Raw genomic sequence first — 22,313 nt, 5'->3', positions numbered from 1 at the left:
TGTCTTTCTCTGACTTACAGTAAGTCCCTTACATATGAATCTTCAATTTGTGAACTTTCAAAGATGCGAACGTGTGTTCGCCTGTCTAGTCACGTAAGTTAGTTCACGTGCGTGGCGTACATTGTCACGTGCTTGCATTCTCTACAAGTGGTTGTGCTTTTGTGTACTTTACGGTACGGTATAGAGTACAGTAGTGCAGTATCTTTATTTCAAGCCCAGTATGTCCGGAAGTGAGCATAAAAGCAGTGGTGATGTAGTGGGTACTGCTAAGGAGTGCCAAGTGATAACAGTGGAAAGAAAAATGAAAATAATTGAGAGTGGAGCAAGGCAAAAAGATGGTAGACATCACTCATTCTTATAACATGAATTGTTCAACCATCGGCACAATTCTAAAGAACAAGGACAGGATCATGAGACATGAAGTCTGCTGTGCTGATGATGTCAACAATACTATCGAAGAAGCGTGGAAAAGTGATGGAGGAGATGAGAAACTCAGTGTGTGGCTGCAGGATCAGCACCAGTGTCGAGTCCTGTTCAGCTTAATGCTGATTCAAGAGAAAGCTAAAAGGCTTTATGAAGACTTGACGAAGAAACACGATGAAGAATCAGAGGGTGCATCTTTTAATGCCAGCCATGGCTGGTTTCATTGCTTCAAGACTAGAGCCAACCTTCCCAATATGGTAGCTGCCCAGGAATTTCCTGAAATGCTTCGGGAAATTATTGACGAAGGCATGTATTCACCCAAGCAGGTTTTTAATGTGGATGAGACAGGACTGTACTGGAAGAGGATGCCAGACCGAAGTTACATCAGTAAGGAGGAAAAGTTGATGCCAGCCTATAAAGCAGCAAAGGATAAGCTAACTCTGTTGTTTGGTGGCAATGCTTCCAGTGATATGAAGCTGAAGCCTCTCTTAGTTTATCATTCAGAGAACCCAAGAGCCCTTAAAAGCATAGCCAGGGGCTCTCTTCCTGTTGTGTGGAAGAGTAACCCCAAAGCCTGGTTACACAGGCCATTTTCCAGGACTGGTTTTTCCACCACTTTATCCCGGACGTGGAGAGATATTGTTTGGAGAAGGGTGTCCCATTCAACATTCTTTTGCTGCTCGACAGTGCTTTGGGCCATCCCCCATTCATAGAAAACTTTCATTCCAATGTCCTGTAGTGCATCTGCCACCGAATACTATGTCGCTCATCCAACCTATGGACCAGGGGTTATAGCAACTTTCAAGAAATATTATTTATGTCACACTTTTCATCAGGCAGTAAAGGCAAGTGACGAATCAGGAACAAACTTGCGACAATTTTGGAAGGACTATAACGTCTACAGGCCATAAAAAACATTGACTTTGCTTGGCATGAGGTTACGGCCATCACTGTGAATGGGGTTTGGAAGAACGTTTGTCCGCAGTTTGTTCACAATTTTCATGGATTTGAGAAGGTGGATGAGGAGTCCAAAGAGGTCTTCAGCAACTTGGTGACCCTCAGCGAGAAGCTGGAGCTAGATCTGCAAGAGGATGACTTCACTGACTCCTTGCTGTGCAACATGGGAGCTTACTAATGAAGACCTGATGGAATTGGAGGCCCAGAGAAACGATGAAGAGAGACAAGAAGAACAAGTAACTGAAGAACCTAAGAGATTCACGAGGTAGGAAATGGCAAGGGGATATTCTTTATTTGAGAAGGCACTGTTAGTATTTGAGGCACAGGACCCAAACGTAGAATGGTACACAAAGGTTGCAGCAGCCGTGCAGAATGCAATCCAGTGCTACTGTGTCATCTATCACGAGAAAAAAAGAGCTACTGCCCAGACATCACTGGATCGTTTTTTCAAAAGGGTAGATAGAATTGAATCCAGCAAGGAACTAGAATCTGTGCCATCAATGTCAGACGTGAGTGAAATTGCAGCTTGCCTTCCATCTCCTATTGCTGACAGTCCTTCAGCTCTACCATCTCCTACCTCCTCTCCCTCCTCCAGTCAGCAACTCTTCTTGCCTGTTCACTTGATGCCAGCCCCTGTATGCCAGCTGTTGTACTGCACTACTGTACTTTTCAAGGTACTGCACTGTAAGATTAAAGATGTTTTCTTTAGTTTTTGTGTTTGTTGTTTTTTATGTATTATTTGTGTGAAAAGTATTATAAACCTATTACCACAATTACTATATAGCTCACAGTGTTAGTTGGGTACCTAGGCTAACTTTTCTGGACTTAACGAACAAATTGGACTTACGACCGCACTTGAACGGAACTCGTTTGTATGTAGGGGACTTACTGTATTTCAGTTAGCATAATGCCTTCCAAGTCCATCCATATTGCTGCAAATGGCAAAATTTTGTTCTTCTTATGTCTGAGTGGTATTCCATTGTATATATACACCACATCTTCTGTATCCATTCATCTGTTGATGGACACTTAGGTTGCTTACGTATCTTGGCAATTATAAATAATGCTGCTATGAACATTGGGGTGCATGTATTTTTTCAAATTAATGTTTTTGGGTGTTTTGGATATATTCCTAGGAGTGGAATTACTGTGGCAGAAGAACTGAATAGACATTTTTCCAAAGAGGAAATGCATATAACCAATAGGCACATGAAAAGATGTTCAATCTTGCTAATCGTCAGGGAAATGCAAATCAAAACCACAATGAGATATCACATCACACCTGTCAGAATGACTATCATCAAAAAGAACACAAATAACAAATGTTGGCAAGGATGTGGAGAAAAGGGAACCCTGTACACTGTTGGTGGGAATGTAGATTGGTGCAGCCACTCTGCAAAATGGTATGGAGGTTTCTCAAAAAACTAAAAATAGAACTACCATAAAAAATAGAACTTTCAGCACTTTAAATATGTATCCCATTTCGTAATCTTATTGAAGATTCTTTTTTAAAAAAAAAAATTATTTATTTATTTTTGGCTGTGTTGGGCCTTCGTTGCTGCATGCGGGCTTTTTCTAGTTGCGGTGAGCGGGGGCTACTCTTCTTTGTGGCGCACGGGCTTCTCATTGCAGAGGCTTCCCTCATTGTGGAGCACGGGCTCTAGGCGCACGGGCTTCAGTAGTTGCAGCACGCAGGCTCAGTAGTTGTGGCTCATGGGCTCTAGAGCACAGGCTCAGTAGTTGTGGCACATGAGCTTAGTTGCTCTGTGGCATGTGGGATCTTCCCGGGTCAGGAATCGAACCCGTGTCCCCTGCATTGGCAGGCGGATTCTCAACCACTGTGCCACCGGGGAAGCCCTGAAGATTCTTTGTGTATGATGAGTCACTTCTCTCTTGCTACTTTCAAGATTCTGTCTTTGTCTTTCAATAATTTGACTGTAATGTGTCTCAGTATGGGTGTGTATGAGTTTATCCTACTTAGAGTTTCTTGAATTTGTAGCTTCACGTCTTGTGCCAAAATTGAGAAGTTTTTGGACGTTCTTTCTTCAAATAATCTCTCTGCCCCTTTCTCTCTCTCTCTCTTCCTCTGGTACTGCCATGCGGTGTATGTCAGTTCTCTTGATGATATTCCATAGGTCCCTTAGTCTCTATTCACTTCATTTTTTCTTTTCTTTCTGTTCCTCAGACTGGATTATTTAAGTTTTCTTATCTTCAAGTTTCCTTATCCTTCTTGTCTACTCAGGTCTGTTGTTGAACCCCTGTAGTGAACTTTTCATTTCAGTTATTGTACTTTTCAGCCATGGAATTTCTGTTTGGTTCCTTTTTATAATTTCTCTTTATTGATATTCTCATTTTGTTCATACTTTTTTTTCCTGATTTTTTTAGTTCTTCATGTTTTCCTTTACTTCCTTGAGCATATTTAAGACAGTTGATTTAAAATCTTTGTTTAGTAAGTTTATTGTCTGGGCTTCTGCGGGATGGATTCTTTTAATTTATTTTGCTCATTTGAATGGCTGTACTTTCCTGTTGCTTTGTATGCTTTGCTATTTGTTGGAAACTGAACATTTGAATATTATAATGCAGTAACTCTGAAAATCATATTCTCCCCTTTTTCCAGAGTTTGAGGTTTTTTTGATTGTTCAGTGCTGTAGTAGTTCATTTTTCTAGTGACTTTTCCCAGCTGTTTTTGCAGAGGCTATATTCCTTGTTGTTTTCCTAAGCTTGTGTCCAGCTATTGTTTTAACAGAGATTACCTTGAACACCAGGTGCCAAAACAGACAAATAAGAAAACATCTCTCCTAGTCTTTGCAAATTGGCTTTGTACTGAGGCTGTCCTTCAACATGTAGCCAGACTTAGTTTAGGTTCAGCCCAAGGTTAAAGCCTAAGTTCTTCTCAGGTCTTTTGTAATGTTATGTTTTCATTTTAATTCATCTCAAGGTATTTTCTTTTTAAAATTTTTTTTTATTGAAGTATAGTTGATTTACAATGTTGTGTTAATTTCTGCTGTACAGCAAAGTGACTCAGTTATACACGTATATATTCTTTTTCATCTTCTTTTCCATTCTGGTTTATCACAGGATATTGAATATATTGTTAGTTCCCTGTGCTGTATGGCAGGACCTTGTTGTTTATCCATTCTATATATAATAGTTTGCGAATCCCAAACTCCCAATCCTCCCCCACCCACGCTTGGCAACCACAAGTGTGTTTTCTATGTCTGTGAGTCTGTTTCTGTTTTGTAGACAAGTTCATTTGTGTCATATTTTAGATTCCACATATAAGTGATATCATATGGTATTTGTCTTTCTCTGCCTGACTTAATTCACTTAGTATGATCATCTCTGGGTCCATCCATGTTGCTGCAAATGGCATTATTTCATTCTTTTTAGTGACTGAATAATATTCCATTATATATATACCACATCATCTTTATCCATTCATCTGTCACTGGACATTTAGGTTGTTTCCATGTCTTGACTATTGTAAATAGTGCTTCTGTGAACATAGGGGTGCATGCATCTTTTTGAATTATAATTTTGTCTGGGTATATGCCCAGGAGTGGGATTGCTGGATCATATGGCAACCACCTGTGTAGGAGGATTCCCTTTTCTCCAAACCCTCTCCAGCATTTATTACTTGTAGACTTTTTAATGATGGCCATTCTGACTCGTGTGAGGTGGTGCCTCATTATAGTTTTTATTTGCATTTCTCTGATAATTAGCAATGATGAGCATCTATTCATGTGCCTATTGGCCATCTGTATGTCTTCTTTGGAGAAATGTCTATTTAGGTCTTCTGCCCATTTTTCAATTGGGTTTTTTTGTTGTTGTTGTTAGTGAATTGTAGCTCTTTGTATATTTTGGAAATTAAGCCCTTGTTGGTTGCATCATTCGCAAATATTTTCTCCCAGTCTGTAGGTTGTCTTTTCATTTTGTTTATGGTTCCTTTGCTGTGTGAAAGCTTATAAGCTTGATTAGGTCCCATTTTTTATTTTTGCTTTTATTTCTGTTGCCCTGGGAGACTGACCTAAGAAAACATTGGTACAATTTATGTCAGAGAATGTTTTGCCTATGTTCTCTTCTTGGACATTTATGGTGTCTTGTCGTATATTTATGTCTTTAAGCCATTTTGAGTTTATTTTTGTGTATGGTGTGAGGGTGTGTTCTAACTTCATTGATTTATATGTGGCTGTACAACTTTCTTAACGCCACTTGCTGAAGGACTGTCTTTTCCCATTGTATATTCTTGCCTTCTTTGTTGAAGATTAATTGTCCCTAGGTATGTGGGTTTGTTTCTGGGCTCTCTATTCCGTTCCACTGATCTGTTCAAAGTATTTTCTAATTTCCCTTCTCAGGTCTTTTCTGAACATGCATCTGGCTCTAGGCACGTCTGCGTCTTTCTGAAGTCCCTTGTATACACAGGTGATCTTGAATGCCCTAATTCCCCCCCCACCCCCCTCTCTCCCTGTTTTTTTCCTCCCAGGCCTTAGGAAATGTCAACCGTAATCTTTCACCCCAGATGTCTATAGGTGGTTCTTTTGCCTTACAGTGAGCAATGCCTGCCACTTTTCTGGCCTGACTGAGTTCTGAGTTAGGTGAAGTGATGAAAGGCTTGCATCCATCTTTCAGGTAGCCCCCAGACAAGGTAGAACAGACCTACATGGTGATTTGTGCCTCAGGTCTTCTTTGCTTCCTCTAGAACCAGGGAAGAGTGTGGGGCAAGTGTAATTCAAAACGCCACAGAGCTTTCCTACAGTTTCTAAGTTGCCTTTTTCCTGATTCAGCTTTTACTTAGTTGTAATTTTTGCCTGTTCCAGAGTTTTGACAAAGCTGGTTCTGACAGTTTCTGCATGTGTTTTGATGTTTCTGTTTGCAGACAGGAGCTTGGAGCTCCTATTCCACCATTTTGTTGTCTAGAAGTAGTGTTTAAAGTTAGGAATTTACACATACGGAAAATGCATTTTGTTCCTACAGTAAGTTCTCGGCTGTTCACGTATCTCTTTAGTTCCTCCTCTTTGCTGTGTCTGTCCCTGGTGTGGACTTCACATGATTTTCTGTGTCTGCTCAGAGATACTTCTTGTCCTGTGACTGTGTCTGCAGGTTCTGACGCCCTCCAGTACAGGTGCACTTTGACAAGCTCACTTTTTAAGAAACTGCTTGGCTCATTGTGGAAACTTTATCTATAAATACTTAGAATGTCTATCCCAGGGGCCTGCCCTAGCCCTGGCTGGAGTCTGAATACCTGGTTCCATTGTGGTTCCTCAGCTTCCCTTCTTCTTGACTCAGTAATTCTTTGTGATGTTTATGGGGTGTCAAAAAAGGCAGCTTTAGAGGCTCACAGAGGAGGCCTCTTTTCTGGTTCTCATTTCTTTTTCTTTTTTATTGAAGTATAGTTGATTTACAGTGTTGTGTTAATTTCTGCTGTACAGCAAACTGATTCAGTTATACGTGTATGTATTCTTTTCCATTACGGTTCCCTGTATTCAGTATCCTGTGATAAACCCTAATGGAAAAGAATATATATACGTATATATTCCCTGTGCTGTACCCTAGGGCCTTGTTGTTTATCCAGCCTGTATATACTAGTTTGCACCTGCTAATCCCAAACTCCCGATCCTTCCCTCACCCACTCCTCCTCCCCCTTGACACTGGTTCTCATTTCTTCCTTGTAGGAATTAGCCAGGGCTCATTGGGCTCTCTGGGTGCCAGGTGCTCTGTCAGGCCTGGGCTAGGGCCTAAGATGATGAGGCCATCATCTTAGTAGACCTGGGGCCCACTCTTGGCAGCTCAGGGCCACAGGTTTTCCATTTCTGACTGTGTTCATTTCCCCAACGATTTTATCTTGTTTTGGTTGTCATTGCTTGTATTTTTCTTCATTTTGATTTTTATTCTGGCCTCTTTGTACTTCTTGTGGTTTCTTAATTTAGAATTGTCTTCATCCCAGGACTCATCACTCACATTCTTTATTTCAAGTCATTAACATAGATTTTTCTTTTATTGAGTTACAGTTGAGGCACAGTAAATTACATGTTCATTGGGATGGGTTTTGGCAGCTAATGCAACTTTGTATTCACCATTCAAAATAAGATATGGAACATTTCTATCATCTCAGAAAATGCATTAGGCAAGAGGGAAGTTTTGCCTATTGCTATTATTTTTTGAGTTGTCTTTTTATTGTTGATTTGTAGCGTTCTTTATATATTCTGGATGTGAATCCTTTGTCAGATATGTGTATTTTAAATATTTTTTTCCTGGTCTGTGACTTGTTTATTCATTTAATTAATGGTGTCTTTTGATTCACGTTATTTTAAAAACTTGGTAAAGTCCCATTTATCAGTGTTTTTACTTCTGATTAGAACTTTTTGTGTCCTGTCCAGGAAATCTTTGCCTACTACAAAGTTTCAAAGATAGTCCACATCATCTTCTAGGAGCTTTGTAGTTGTGGGTTATGTTAAGATCTACAATCCATTTTGGGCTAATTTTTGTGTGTAGAGTATAGAGTGAAACAGGAGTCTACTTCCGTTTTTTTCCATACAGATATTTAATTGTTCCATCACCATTAGTTAACAAGACTTACTTTCCACACTGAATTGTTTTGGTGCCTGGTCTAAAATCAGTTGTGTGGGCCTGTTTCTTCACAATCTATCCTGTTTCATTGCTGTTTTTGCCTACCTCTATGCCTCTGCCATACTGTCTTGATTACTGTAGCTTTGTAGTTCTTGGTGGTTCTCACCAGGGACAGTTTCAATATCCTGGGAACACGTGGCAGTGTTGGAAACACTTTTGGTTGTCACAGTGGGGATGAGGGGTGGAGGGGTGTGCTACTGGCATCTAGTGGGTGCAGGCCAGAGATGCTGCTCTACATCCTACGTGCAGAGGTCAAACACCCACAGCAAAGAATTATCCTGTCCGAATTGTTGATAATACCAAGACTGAGAAACCCTGCTTTTGTGAGTCTTCAAGTCAGTTAGTGTAAGTCTTCCTATACTGATATTTTAAAAAAGAAAATACCGTTTTGACCATTCTGTCTCCTTTGTATTAACCATGTGAATCTTAGAATCCGCTTATCAGAAATTCCTATGATTTTGATAGGAATTGCTTGAAAAATACAGATTTCTCCACTATACTTGCTATTAAACTTTAAATCTAAAATAATTAAAATAGTATAAGTAATTAAAATTAAATACAATTAGGAACTTAGCCTCTCACTTTTACTAGTCATGTTTCAAGTATTCGGTAGCCACATGTGGCTAGTGGCTACTATGTCGACAAATAGCGGAGCCAGAGAACATTTTCATCATCATAGAAAGCTCTTTCGGGCAGCACTGGTATAGATCAGTTTGGGGATTGATTTATTCTTCTAATCCATGAGTATATAAGTTTTTTTGTAGATATTCTTTATCAGATCATGGAAGTTCAATTGTACTCCTAGTTTACTGCTAGTTTTTAATTATGAATGTTGGATTTTCTCAGATGTTTATATCTATTGAAGTGACCATATGGTTGTTCTCCTTTAATAATTTCATTGCTTTTCACACATTAAATCAAGTCCGAATTCCTGGATACAACTGCACTTGGTCATGATGCACCAGTGTTTTTATCTAATGCTGGAATTGATTTGGTAATATCTTAGGACTGTTTGTATCTATGTTCATGAGGGATTTTGGTCTGCATTTTCTTGTAATGTCCTTTTCTTGTTTTGGTATCAGGATAATGCTGGCTTCATAAAATACTTTGCAAAGTGTGGTAGGAGAGGGTTTACTAGTAACTGAGCTCTCATTCTGTGCCCTTTCACAGATACCATCTCCTGTAATCCTTACAGCTGTGGTAGGAGGGGGATAACACCCCTGCCTTTCAGGTGGCGAATCTCAGGCTCAGAAAGTGAAGTAATTAACCTGACACGTGGCTATAGCTGGTGAAGCCAGAATCTGATTCCAGGGTACAGGGACTCTCTAAGACCAGCCCCTGGATGTCACCTCCCACGACTGGCTGCAGGGGCGAGGCAGGCTGTGCATCAGGTGGCAGCAAGCAGCCCTTCAGTTTACGAGGCTGAGACTTGCTGCCTGCCCTGGGCTTTGCCGCCGGACCCTCAGGGGCGGCGCCACTCCTTGGCCCTCTGGCCAGTGCCAGGTGGGTTCTCCTGTCTTCCCAGTTTTTCCTGGAGTGTGAAGATCCCCTTAGCTGTTTTCTGAGGAAGTAACTTTAGTGCCTCCTTAGTAACCAGCTCTGCATGGTTGCTGGGGGCACATTCCCAGTGTGGGTGGGACTGGGAATTGCCCAGAAGCTCAGCCTGGATGATCTGTCTTTTTCTAGGATGCTTGGACATTAATTCATCCGTGAAAGGGGCTCGTTTTGTCCGATTCTGTGACGCGTTCAATATTCCACTCATCACGTTTGTGGATGTCCCTGGCTTTCTCCCCGGTGAGTCATTGACAGAGGTGGGGGCCAGGAGAGGCGGTTTTGCCCAGCGAGGCACCCACTTTATTTGGAGATCTTGCAAAATTCCCTCAGGATTTGTGATGTCTCCATATTCTGGGTGTCTGGATGGTGCGGCTGTGTGAGGGGTGGCCCTTTGGGGAGCGGGAAGACCTCCCAGCTGAGAGCAGAGGCCGACCTCCTGAGGATTCTGTGGGTATCCAGTAACTCTTCCTCGTGACCCAGGCACTGCGCAGGAGTACGGAGGCATCATCCGGCACGGCGCCAAGCTTCTCTACGCGTTTGCCGAGGCAACTGTGCCCAAAGTGACAGTCATCACCAGGAAGGTGAGGAACTCACGCTGGAGGCTGTGAGCTCACTCACTCCCACGGCACGGCCGTGGCTGGAAGTCTGGCCGAGAGGTTCAGCAGTGCTGGAGGGAGACTACGCCTCGCTCCCCTTAAAAAGCTCTGGAGGACAGCACAGCGTGGACAGCCCTGCAGACATGCCCTGCAGGGGTGTCCCTGGTCATCTGGGAACTGAAAGCAGCAGTGGGAAAAAGCAGCCGGGAAAGACCGTGACCATGAACTGTGAAAGGCCTGTGGGCTTGCGCCCTTGTGCTCCGGCTCCCTGGCCTCACAGACACTGGGACTTTAGCAGCCCAGGAGGGCTCTTCTTGCTTTCTGTCCTCATTTTGCTTGGCTTCCTGGGGTCTTGCAGGGATGTGACATGGGTGACTCGGGCACTAACATTCAGCATTTGGGTCTGTTCTAGGCCTATGGTGGCGCTTACGATGTCATGAGCTCCAAGCACCTTTGTGGTGACACCAACTATGCCTGGCCCACAGCAGAGATTGCAGTCATGGGAGCAAAGGTGAGGCCCCCTGGCTTTCCCTTCTGCATCTGGGAAATGTTGGAGAGGGGCCAGGGCTCCAGGGAGTTGGGGTCTAGACCCTGGCAAGCCTGCCTCCTGCCCTCACTTCAGGCGTGTGCCGCCGTCTCCGTGCCCGGGTGGGAGGAGCCTAGAGTGGGTTTTGAGACGTCAGTAAAGGGGAGAGGGCTGAGTCAGCTGAGCTGGCCTTCGGAGGACTGGACGTTTCCCCCGGCCCCAAGCTGCTGACTTAGGGCAGGTGCTTCCTGTTGCTGAGCCCGCTCCCCACTCCTTTTCTGCTTCAGAACAGCTGTTGCGGCTGAACCAGGTAACTCCCATGCCCCCGCCTCTCCAAGCTGACTTTCAAGGGTTCTGACATGAAGGCTCATCTTTCAGTCCTCATTTTTCTACATTTGCATTTCAGTCTTTCCACCTCTGGCCATTGAATTGTGTGCTCAGGGCTCAGAATCATGAAAAAGGGAAACAGCAGTCTGCTTCCCTCAATGAGGGAACTGTGGATTTAACAGTGGAAACTGGGCCAAATATCTTGGCCTCAGAGAAGGATAAATGCAGTTGGAGAGAGCAGGACAGAATCTGGGGAGGCAAACACCTGGCTTAGCCTGGGCTGCTCGTCACTGGGGCCACAGCTGAGCATCCATCACAGCCCCCGGAGTCACGGAGGTCAACTCCAGGCACCTGGACCTGGCACTTGTCTCTGGTACACTTTGATTTACCAGGACACTGGCAACCACGCCCATGATGATGAGCTGAGGGAGGCCTGCCCAGGTCTCCAGGGGCCTCCAGGGGTGTTCACTAACTCCTCTCGTGACAGGGCGCTGTGGAGATCATCTTCAAAGGGCACGAGAATGTGGAGGCCGCTCAGGCAGAGTACATCGAGAAGTTTGCCAACCCTTTTCCTGCAGCCGTGAGAGGTAGGGCCTGTGGTGGGGAGGGCAGCTCTGTTCGTTTGTTGGGTCACTTGCTTCTTGTTTTACTCCAGAAAGTCTGCCTTTGTCCTTCCAGTTTAATCTGGAGACCAGTGAGGGCTGGTTTGTCCCTGAGCAGTCATCACTTAAAGACGCTGCTTTGTCACCAGAATCAAAACAACATTGCTGAAATGGCTGAATCTCTTAGCGTTGTTCCAGTCACCCTATTGCTGTGAAAAATGTACCCAAAACAAAGTGACTTAAAACCACCACCTTTTGTTTTGTTTTGTTTTGTTTTGTTTTGTTTTGTTTTGTTTTCCCTCATAGTTCTGAGGGTCAGTGGTTTGGTCTGGGCTGAGCTGGGTGGCTCTTCTGCTGGCTGAGCCTGGGATCAGTCATGCAGCTGTGTCATCTGGTGGGCTGACTGGGGCTAGTCCACGATGGCCTCACTCACATGGCTGGTGCTGGCTGTCAGACTATCTCTCCACGTGGTTTCTTATTCTTAGGGAGGCTAGTCCACACTGCTTTACATTGTGTCCTGAGGGCAAGAGGGAGAGTGGGGCAGCTGCAAGGTGCCTTGAGGCCTAGGTTTGGAAGTTGCAGTGTTACTTTTGCCACATTCTGTTGGCCAAGGCAAGTTACAAGGCCAGGTGAAGAAATACAATCCATTTCCTGATGGGAGGAGTGGCATTAGTAACATTGCAGAGGGGTTTATGTACAGGATGGGAGGAATTGTTGTAGTGATTTTAAAAAAATAAAAGTGCACTTTCTTAATTGGATTCCCTGTTGAATTCATCTTGGTAGGGAGAGGGTCACATTTTCCTTTTCTTGCCGAGTGTTCCTAGGCCAGAAGTGTGGGACCTGCGAGAGGAACAGGGGGCTCCTGGGATCAGGGGAAGGTTCACAGGACCCAGCTCCTCTTGTGTCAGGTTGGGCCCTGCTCACACTGTTGGCCGCAGAAGATAGTGCCCTGGCTGAGCACCATGTGGTGTTGGATGGGTGGCAGCATCTGGGGCTGCAGATGATCTGCTTCCTTTTCTGTGCTTCCCCAGGGTTTGTGGATGACATCATCCAGCCTTCCTCTACACGTGCCCGAATCTGCTGTGACCTGGATGTCTTGGCCAGCAAGAAGGTACAGCGCCCATGGAGGAAACATGCAAATATTCCATTGTAAATGTACCAAGGGTAATTACTACCTGGCCATTTGCACCCATCCCTGCCTTTTGCAGTCATGAAACCTGGGAATCTAAATACCAGTAATAACTTGGCTAAGTTTATTAAATTCTAGAAAGATTTCATTTGTGCCTTCCTATAAAATTGTTTTATTAAAAATCCCAGCAGTTTTTGAGCATAAATCTTATTTTTTTGTGGTAAAAATCTGAAAAATCAAGAAAACTAAAGAAAACACTATTCACTTAGCGCTGACCCTTACTTGACACCTCTGTGTATTGTTTTCCTTTCTTTTTCCAAGAATTAATTTTTTTTCTCTAAAGGTGAGATAATAAGCTTTTAGGGTGAAGTACTTGTCTGCTTAGGCTTTTTGGTTTTCTTACTTTTAAATAATATAACAGTTAAATGATATGTCCTATCCTTTCAATTCCTTCAGGAATTGTTGAGGATTAAAGGAGATGTTTGTAATTGTGTGTGTGTGTGTGTGTGTGTCTACCAGAATAGATGCTCAGTAAGGCATATACCCTATATTAATTTCTTACCCTATATTAACTTCTTTCCAGAAACGTGTTCTCACATTTTAAAAAACTTATTTTGGAAAATTTCTAACCTGTGGAAATGTTGCAAGAGTTGTATACCCTTCACCTAGATTACCCAGTTCTTAACATTTTCTACATTTGCTTCATCTTTTATATAAATATATAATTACTATTTTTACTGACCTATTTGAAAGTTGCAGAATCATGACCTTTTGTCCCCCCAAATGTCAATGCTTATTTCATATGAAACAAGGCTCATTGTCTTACATAGTCTTTAATGACATTGACATTTTTGAAGCATGTTCGCCAATTATTTTGTAGAATGTCCCTCAATTTGGGTTTGTCTGATTGTTTACAGACATTTAGATCCAGGTAGGAGTAATACACAGGAGTGTTCTTTCCTTGTATTACATTAGGAAACATGTTAGGTTTTTCCATTATTGATGAAATTGAGTCTGATCGGCATTCTTTAAGCCTGTCAGCACACTTTCATCCACTACTTTTTAGTATCCATTATGATTCTTGCCTCAATCAGCTGTTCTATGTTGGTGGTAAAATACTGTATTTCTAACCCTATCATTATATCCACAAGGAAAGAAGAAAGAGCTTTCTCTTCTTAAGTTTTTAGTATCAATTTAGATGCATAAATTATTTTTTCATTTTTAAACATTTTTTCCTGAAATAATGTATTTTTACTATGCTATCACCCTATCAAATTTTCAAACGCACATTATACTAGTTAATTGAGAATCATATATTATTATTCATAACTGAAGTCTGGGCTTAGTACATAGTAGGTGTTTCATAAATGTTTTAGTGAATGAATATATTCAATCATTCAATCAAGAAAAAATAGAGACTGATGAGTTCTTTAAAAATTTAATGTTACTTATTTTGCTGCTCAGAATTTCGTGATACAGCCAGAGGGGCGCTCTTTCAAGCTGGTTCCTCAGTCCTTTTGGTATGTCACAATAATTTTTTGTGCACTTCCTTATTTTTTGACACAGGGTAATGTACCAGGTTCATCTTATATTTTCCTCACCCAGCTGCAGATTCAGTGATTTCTCTAAGAGCCCTGGTTTCTTTTAGTAGATGAAATTTAGAAGCAAACATATGGCCTGAAACATATTTTTGTCTTCCTAACTAGGTGGTTAGTTCCTAGGGGGGCAGAGATGTTTGGCCAGAGGCTCCTTGTACTTCTCTTTGGCACCAGCAGTAAGACTGTAAGCCATTGGAGCTGGGAAAGGAGTGGTGGCAGACCCCTGGTCTTTTAGAGGCCTCCTGGCTAAGGAAGAACCATACGGGTTGGTTAGCATGTGGCTCAATAGCTTAAAGTTGCCTGGCCAATCCAATTTCTGGGGTCTGTCAAGCTAGGATTTGGCCCATCTGAAAACCAAGCTGGTGGCGGAGACACGGAGCTGCATGGTCTTGGAAGCTCTGTCAAGTAGACCAGCCTCAGTGTACTGCAGAGCAGCAGTCAGTTTTCTCATCAGCTGCTCTTAGGAATGTCTTTCCCAACTGTGGTCTCGTCTTAAAGGGACAGAGAAAAATGATGGATCTTGTAACCAGAGAGGACTTGGGTGTACTGAGTGGAGCGCTGGCAAATTTGTGTTTAGACCGAGAGCAGATAATACAGCGAGTTGTGGTGGAGATAGGAGGCTCTGTGAGTGTCCTGCTGTAACTGTCCCTGCCCTAAGTATGTAAACCGATTTGTCATGAACCACACAGCTAATGAGTGGTGAAGCTGGGATTTGAACCCAGGCAGTACTGTCTGAATCCCAAAGGGTTGGAGTGAGAAAGGTGGTGGTCTGCTCCACTTGGGATTGTATCAACCCAAAGAGCTACTAAATTTGGAAAACTTTCCTACCTTATGCATGATGGCATCTTTTTGAATTGCTGGAAAAATGGGAGCACGCACATCCACGAGCAGCCTTCCAGTGCTTGTTTGTGTAAAGTCTTTCCAGCTTCTCTCCTGACCATGTCTTGGTCTCCCCAGCCCAATTCTCTGCTTCTGGATGCACTGATGCTTTTTGCTGGCACGTGAGATGTGGTTTGCTCAGAGTAAGAGAAGCCTGTGAAAGACACTCACCCAGTACACTGACTTAACACCCTTGATGGAGTTGTTGAATCAACACAGACTCCACCTGTTTGACAGATGTGAACTTTAAGTCCTTCTGGTTTCAAAGGATTTCTGGCGAGCTGTGGCTTTATTATATATATTTTAGTGAAACTACAGGTCCTCATGCTCTTGCTTCCCTGTCAGCATGGGATCTCCACCATTCCAAGCAGAAGCTGTGGCTACTCAGTGGGCAGAGCCTCAGTCTGGGGCCTGTGTGGAATCCAGCCAGCACATTTGGGCAGATGTGGCAGCCTTAGTAGGTAGGTACTGACCATGTCCCTACTGTCCTGGAGATGAGAAATGCCTCATTTATGTGTCCTTGGGAGCAGAAAGCTATCCCTCAAGACGTGATGCCCAGTGTAGACCCCTACAGAGCAAGGCACTTAGGAGGGCATGGATGGAACCTTACCTGAGTTTGGTCTGATATGTGGAGCCTGAGCAGGCACTAAGCCTTTGTTTTCCATGAAGACACTGCTCCTTGTTTGATAGATTCTTTTCTGAGAGCAGGGCCAATAGAGAGTCACAGTCAAGTCACATCTGGGAGGTTTGCAAGCTTGTCCGAAGGTAGAGTCACACATGGGTAAAGCCCTGGTCTAATCTCATAAACACATAACCTTCAAGGTGAGCTGCTACAGAGATCCGTGCTCATCACCTTCCCTCCTGGGCTGCCTGGAGAGCTCACCTGCCGATTTATCCCCTGCATTCCTGCCTCTTCTGCACAGCCATCTTAGGCCATCTAATGAACACGGCCCAAAGAACACAGGCCCATAAAGTATGGGATACAATTTTGTTCAGAGTGACACCTGGCAGCAGTGTCAAGAGAAACCCTCACTTCAGCAGCCATGTAGAACACAAGTGATCTTTACAGGGCACTGCTATAGGGGGCAACTGTGCAGAAGTGCTGGGTCTGGATCTCAGGTGGGGGAAGGACCCAGGCTTCAGACCAGTTGGTAATCCCTGAATGCCTCTTCCAAAACGCAGCCCACGAGAGGCTTCCTCTTGAATCACAGACCACTTGGCCTAGCTAGTCTCTCACTCTCTCCAAGGAAATACAAAGAATGAAAGAAAACTGATGGCTAGTCCTAAGATTCTGCTTGCTTAAAAAAGTAAAGCCTCATTTGATACAGGAATTTTGCCATCATTTAACAAATGATCTGAAAGAGCAAACTCTCAGTTTTTGGTAAAAAGGGAAAGCTTCATCATTCTGTCGACAGGACAAGAAATCACCCCTTTAAAGCTTTACCTAGTAGGAACAATAGGATGACTACCACAAGCCTGATTTTGAATAGTTTATTAAAGGAAAGGTGAAGCATCAGTTTCAAATTGTACAAAAGGAAAAAAACCTCATATTGCAAATGTACAATTTACAGAATTACTAGCAAAACCAATCAAGGAGACACTGAAAATACAAAAATTCGATTGACTTCAAACTGAACTGGAAACCCATTGGAGTCGATATTACGCCTTTTCTGTTGCACGGTAGTCCACAATTCTAAGTCAGCATCTGTTTGTTTTCCACGTGAAACTGTCAAGCCAAGGATCAATCTGTGCAGGTGCCAGGGCACTTCCCAGCCTGCTCCCTGGCCAGAACCGCAGGCGGGCAGGGCTGGCGTGGTGGACAGTCCAATCAATCATCCCCGCCCCTTCACTTCCAGTGAAACCCACATTTCTGGAGGAAAGCGAGACCCCAGCCCCAACTGGAGCCCAGGAATTGCTCAATTAGCAGATAAAACATTTTTGGTGACCAAGTTTTTTTCAGAACTGTACAAATGTTGAGAAAAAAGTTTGTTTTGTCTGTTTACTAAAAGGATGAATAAAATAATCCATTTTGCTTTCCCACATAGTCACTGGGTGCACAGATTTTTTTTTTTTTTTAAATGCTTTTGTTTTTTGGTAAAAAGGGAAAGCCTCATCACTCTGTTGCAGCTACTTTACTTTAAAAACCAGCCCAGAAACAGCTGTGAATGGATTGGTTTGGAAGTTCTGAGGCTTACTTTAAAAATCAGAAAGGAAGAAAAAGTGGGCTTTTTAAAATAACAGTAGCAGCAAGTCATAAAAGTCTAAGCAGAATGTAACTCTAAACCATTAAAGGCTGTCCTGAAGATTCATAATTTCTTTCCCCCAAAGAATTATCCTTAATATGCACATTTAACACTGAAATGTTGCTGTATTTCAAGGTAAGCGTAAGACCTTCACCCTCTAAGCACAGATTTCTATGCAGCACATACTTCTATAATCGGTAAACTTAATTAATTCACAAAATTAGTGCATAAGGGTATTAAGTGCATGGGAAGTAGACACGGTTATGTTACACTTAAAATTATGTTTGAATGGCGAAGGAGTTCTTCATGATTATCATCTTTTTAAGAAAATGGAAGTCCATGTAACTTGAATTTGGCAGGGCATGAACTAAGTGGTAAAAACAGCAAACTGATAACTTGAGAACCATCTTTGTTTTACTGAGAATACTTTATTTGCTGGTAGAAGTTGCTAAAAATGCACAGAACAAATACCAATAGAAAATGTACTGTATTTGAATCTCCCTAATCTATATAAAATGAATGGTGTACAGCATCTGTTGGAAAAATGGCTGCTTGGACATGTCTTATTTTATGCCCCCTTATAAATAAAAATAAACCTTTTTATTCAAGAGTATATAAAATCGGGGAATTCATATCCACGTCCACAGAGGGTGTATGGTTTTTGGCAGAGATGCACTGTCAGAGTTTCATCTTAGCTTGTCAGTATTCTGCTCCTCCATATTTCTGTATTCCACAAGGTCCAACCAAATCCAGTGAGCTCCAAAACACTCTTCGGCAATTAGGATGAGCTGCTTTACTCATAGGTTTAATAAAAATGGTTAGCTTTTAAAACATAAAAAGGCAAAATGTTAAAACGGTTTTTAAATTGTACAACAGGAAAATAAAGTTAAAAATATTTTTTTTTACTCAATGCTGAGCTTTCATAAAACAGGTGTATTACAGTGTTTATCTTGACAGCTGTTTTAAAAATTTAAAATTTCTTCCTCCCTCCAGAAAAACACACACATCTGTATTGGGATAAGTCCAATAATAGGACACAAATGATTTTTCAGGTCAGTCTTTCTGAGGTGACATTCACCAACATTCTCTTGGGTAATTTACATGCTCCTCTTCCGTCACTGCAAAAAGGGATTGACCTCAATCATTTGATTAAAAAACAAATCAGATCACATCAAAAGTGTTTTTTTCCCCATACAAGCTATCACAGTATATAGGCCTCTAGCTCTAAATAATAGAGTTCCAGATTTGTAAATTTTCTTCAGACTTCAGAACATAGGCATTCCAAATCCCTAGAAAAAGTGAAACACAATTATTAAATTCATGCATAAACAAGACCCAGAAACCATAATAAAGAACAGTAATAATTTAACATTTACTGAATCGTCTTCTATGATAGCTGCAGAATCAAAGAAATCTGGCCTCAGCTCAGCTCTCTCTCGCCGATTTCTTGATGGGGGCTGGAAAGAGAAGCCAGATACTTAAATTTTTTCCTGAGATACATTAAGACAATGGACTGTGATAATCAGCTAATATTTCTAATAGTATCATAAATATAAAGAACTGTTAAGGGTCAATTTGAAAGAAAAAGAATCTGGCTTTTACAGGAGCATACATTAAAGAAAAATGTAACAGTATTTGGCTTTTAATTATCACTTAGATAAAAAAAGACTTTCAAATTACAATAAATGTGTAAATGCATATAAATAATTTTTGGGCCTATAAACAAAGAACATACCTCTCAATCATGGAATAATTATAAGATTGATCAAATACTAGGTGACAAAACTTCACTAAATTCCCCAGAGCAGGTAGATGGACAGCTACTGATGGGTGGGTTGAGGGAGGGTTACAGATTGGATATGGTCTCATTTACATTTCTTACCAAACCTTTTCATTATGGAAAATTCAGAACATACAAAGCAGAACGCTATGGGGTAAATTATGTCCCCCCAAATTAATATGTTGAACTCCTAACCCCTAGACCCTAGACCACAGAATGTGACCATATGTGGAGACAGGGCATTTAAAGAGGTAAGTAAAAGGAGATCGTATGGGTGGGTTCTAATCCAATGTGATCCATGTTCTTATAAGAAGAGGAGACACGCACAGAGGAAAGATCAGGTGAAGACAAAGGGAGAAGATGGCCACCTACAAGTCAAGGAGAGAGGCCTCAGAATGAAATCAAACTTGCTGACACCTTGCTATTTGACGTCTAGCCTCCAGAACTGTGAGAAAATACATTTCTGTTGAAGCCACCCAGTCAATGGTATTTGTTATGGCAGTCTAGCAAATTAGTACATAGAGAAAGCAGTATGATGAACTCCCATACACCCATCACCCAGCTTAAACAATTTTCAAACATTTGGCCAATCTTGTTCCATTGAATTCCTGTTTTTTTCTTCTCCATGTCATTTCACGTATGACTACTTCAGTATGTATCTCTTAACAGATAAAAACTTTAAAAAAACATAACCACCATGTATTACTATTTCTGACAAAGAAAATTTCTTAATATCACCTACACTTAGTCCATATTCAGATTTCCTTATTTTAAACTTGTCTCTTCACATTGAACAAATAAGGTCCATATTCTGCATTTGGTTGCTATGTTGGAGTGCAGTGTACACAGACTCCAATTTAAAGTACAAGAGGCCAGATGAACATGCTATACTGAAAGATCTAGTGTAAGCTGTTTTTCATGAAGGTAATAAGGAGCCAGTTCCTGTTATTGCCAGAATTGAAAATCTGACTGCTTTGAAAATAGGCTTGAAAAACATAAGCTCATCCAAATGCCCACAAGTGCTACAAGCGCTACACGGGCCCTGCCCACTGTTGGTCAATGTTACCTCCTCCTCCTCTTCCTCTCACGGGGTTCTGAAAACAAGAGCATCATCTTATACCAACACCTTCACATATTTTAACACAAGAAAAATGTATTGAACTTCCTTACCAGGTCAATAACCATAGTATCTTCAAATTCTTCATTCATATCTTCTAACTGACTCCGGGATGACATCATTACATCTTCAAAGATGGGCTCAGCATCTTCCTCCATCAGACCCCGACTGATACAGAAAAAGCATAGTCAGAAAGCTGTTCAGACTGATAGAACCTGGAGTTCTGGCTCTTACACTGGGTCTTTTAACCAATGAAAGCACACCTTCCAATTACAACCAGTAGACTGCACAAATTATGATATTGAACTCTAAGGGAATTAAGAATCATTCATTTGGTTAACTCAAGATTTCATCTCAACTCATCAGAAGGAAGTATAATTTAAATGCAGTAACAATATTACTAGCTAGCTATGTATCAATTCCCACAGAACTCTTAAGTGATTGGTCCCATTATTATCCCAAATTTACAAATGAGGAACCAGAGGCACAGAGGTTTTAGAGCTTATCCAAGGCCACACGGCTGGCAAGTTGCACACTAGGATTTAAATGCTGAAAGCCTCAAGCACCCATGTCCTCCATTCCTATCCTACGCTGCATAGCATATCCTAAATTATGATTTTAACTCCTCTTCTAAGACCAAACATCAGAGAAACCCAAGTCGTTACACAAAATGACCATCACACAGTGATCACGTTCTTGTGACACTTGATGTAACACTTACACGGCATGCCTTACTCCAGTTCTCACTTTCATGTAGTTCATTCCTGTTCTGTCCTTCCGATTTAAGTCTTCTAATTTCGGCTGGCCTAACCAAGAGATCTGCATCTGAGGACTAAGAGAGGGTACTATTATTCATTTTGTGGCAGCAGATGAGGAATTTAGGTCATCAGTCCCATGCTAAAATGGCCATGGTTGGTTGGCCTAATCCCCATGTAAGGGGAGTTCGCTGGATTTATTCCAGGGTCAAGGTTGAGATCATTATCAAAGGACCTGTCTGCAGAAACGGCAGTAAACTGGAGATCCCTAAGTCTCCAAGAGAAGCTGGCTGTGGAGGCTAGTTGTTAGGTGTGAAGGCAATCAGAATATGTCACCCCAAAATATGCTTCTTTGAGATAAAAACTGTTTTGAACTGAAGGCAATTAAGAAGTAGTAAAACACAGAAAAAGTTCCCCCTTTTCTGCCTAAAGGCAGGAAATAAATTCTCCTTTTACTGGAGACAGACTCTTATCAGCCCAGAGATGGCAGCAGAGGAACGTGCAAACAAATCCTGTTAAACGAATGCTTATCTTCCTGGAAGTTAAGATGAGGACTACCTAGCCCTAGTTGGACTACCCCAGTCCAAACTCGTTTGTCTTGTCATTTCTTCACAATTTTCTTTGTCTAAAGGGCTTAAAAGCTTCCTGCTCTGGTCACTTCTTTAGGTCTTCATTCTCTTGTGAAGGCTCCCGTGTACAAGTAAAAATTTAATAAAATTTGTATGCTTTTCTCCTGTTAATCTGTCTTTGTCAGTTAAATCTTTAGACCCAGCCAGGGCCCCTAAGAAGGTTGAGGAAAACTTTTTCCTCCCCAACAGGTGCTTAAATTATCAGCTTCTTTCCCCAAATCCCTGCTAAACAAGAGCGCTTCTCACACTTCTGTATCCAGCTGCTGCCCTACTTACAAGTGTTCCTAGCTGCACACTCAGTCCCCAAAGGGACAGGAATGATGCTGGCTTCATGGCTCAGAGCTCTCCAGAGCTGAACAAGGGAGGGTAGATCACATTTTTTCTCAGTCCTTCTGAGGAAGTTTGGACTCAGGTACATGCTGAGCCAAATCACCTGTACTCTATCCTTACTGGCACGTGGACACTTGCATAAAATCAACATGACTCTTGGGATGGAAACTTGAACGATTTTTGGTAGCTAAAATCTGCCGCATAAAGTTCTCTCGAAGCAGCTGTCTTTATATCATGTTAG

At 42.0% G+C, this 22,313-nt stretch overlaps 2 protein-coding genes across 5 annotated transcripts in view; one reads left to right on the top strand and one right to left on the bottom strand.

The window, feature by feature from the left end:
* PCCB (propionyl-CoA carboxylase subunit beta) overlaps positions 1 to 12,934 on the top strand; it is a 90,408-nt gene extending 77,474 nt beyond the window's left edge. The window contains exons 11-15 of the mRNA XM_022582562.2: positions 9,694 to 9,801; positions 10,042 to 10,142; positions 10,570 to 10,668; positions 11,498 to 11,597; positions 12,644 to 12,934. Coding sequence (XP_022438270.2) covers positions 9,694 to 9,801; positions 10,042 to 10,142; positions 10,570 to 10,668; positions 11,498 to 11,597; positions 12,644 to 12,765 — 530 coding nt within the window. The 3' untranslated portion in view covers positions 12,766 to 12,934. The remainder of the gene's footprint in view (positions 1 to 9,693; positions 9,802 to 10,041; positions 10,143 to 10,569; positions 10,669 to 11,497; positions 11,598 to 12,643) is intronic.
* Positions 12,935 to 16,694: 3,760 nt separating this feature from the next.
* Positions 16,695 to 22,313, bottom strand: part of STAG1 (STAG1 cohesin complex component) — a 441,577-nt gene continuing 435,958 nt past the window's right edge. For all 4 annotated transcript variants that reach the window (XM_089910049.1, XM_022582560.3, XM_089910050.1 and 1 more), the window contains 4 exons: positions 21,080 to 21,190; positions 20,412 to 20,526; positions 18,838 to 18,918; positions 16,695 to 18,750 (listed from right to left, as the gene is read on the bottom strand). In XM_089910049.1, the coding sequence (XP_089766175.1) occupies positions 18,727 to 18,750; positions 18,838 to 18,918; positions 20,412 to 20,526; positions 21,080 to 21,190 (331 nt within the window). In that variant the 3' untranslated portion in view covers positions 16,695 to 18,726. The remainder of the gene's footprint in view (positions 18,751 to 18,837; positions 18,919 to 20,411; positions 20,527 to 21,079; positions 21,191 to 22,313) is intronic.

Source organism: Delphinapterus leucas, chromosome 4 (assembly GCF_059928025.1).
Source record: "Delphinapterus leucas isolate spDelLeu-1000000601 "Yukka" chromosome 4, BTC_Dleu_Yukka2, whole genome shotgun sequence".
In the NCBI taxonomy this organism is placed as follows: Eukaryota; Metazoa; Chordata; class Mammalia; order Artiodactyla; family Monodontidae; genus Delphinapterus; species Delphinapterus leucas.
Note: the sequence above shows the minus strand (reverse complement) of the source record. Positions and strands in the feature narration are given on the sequence as shown.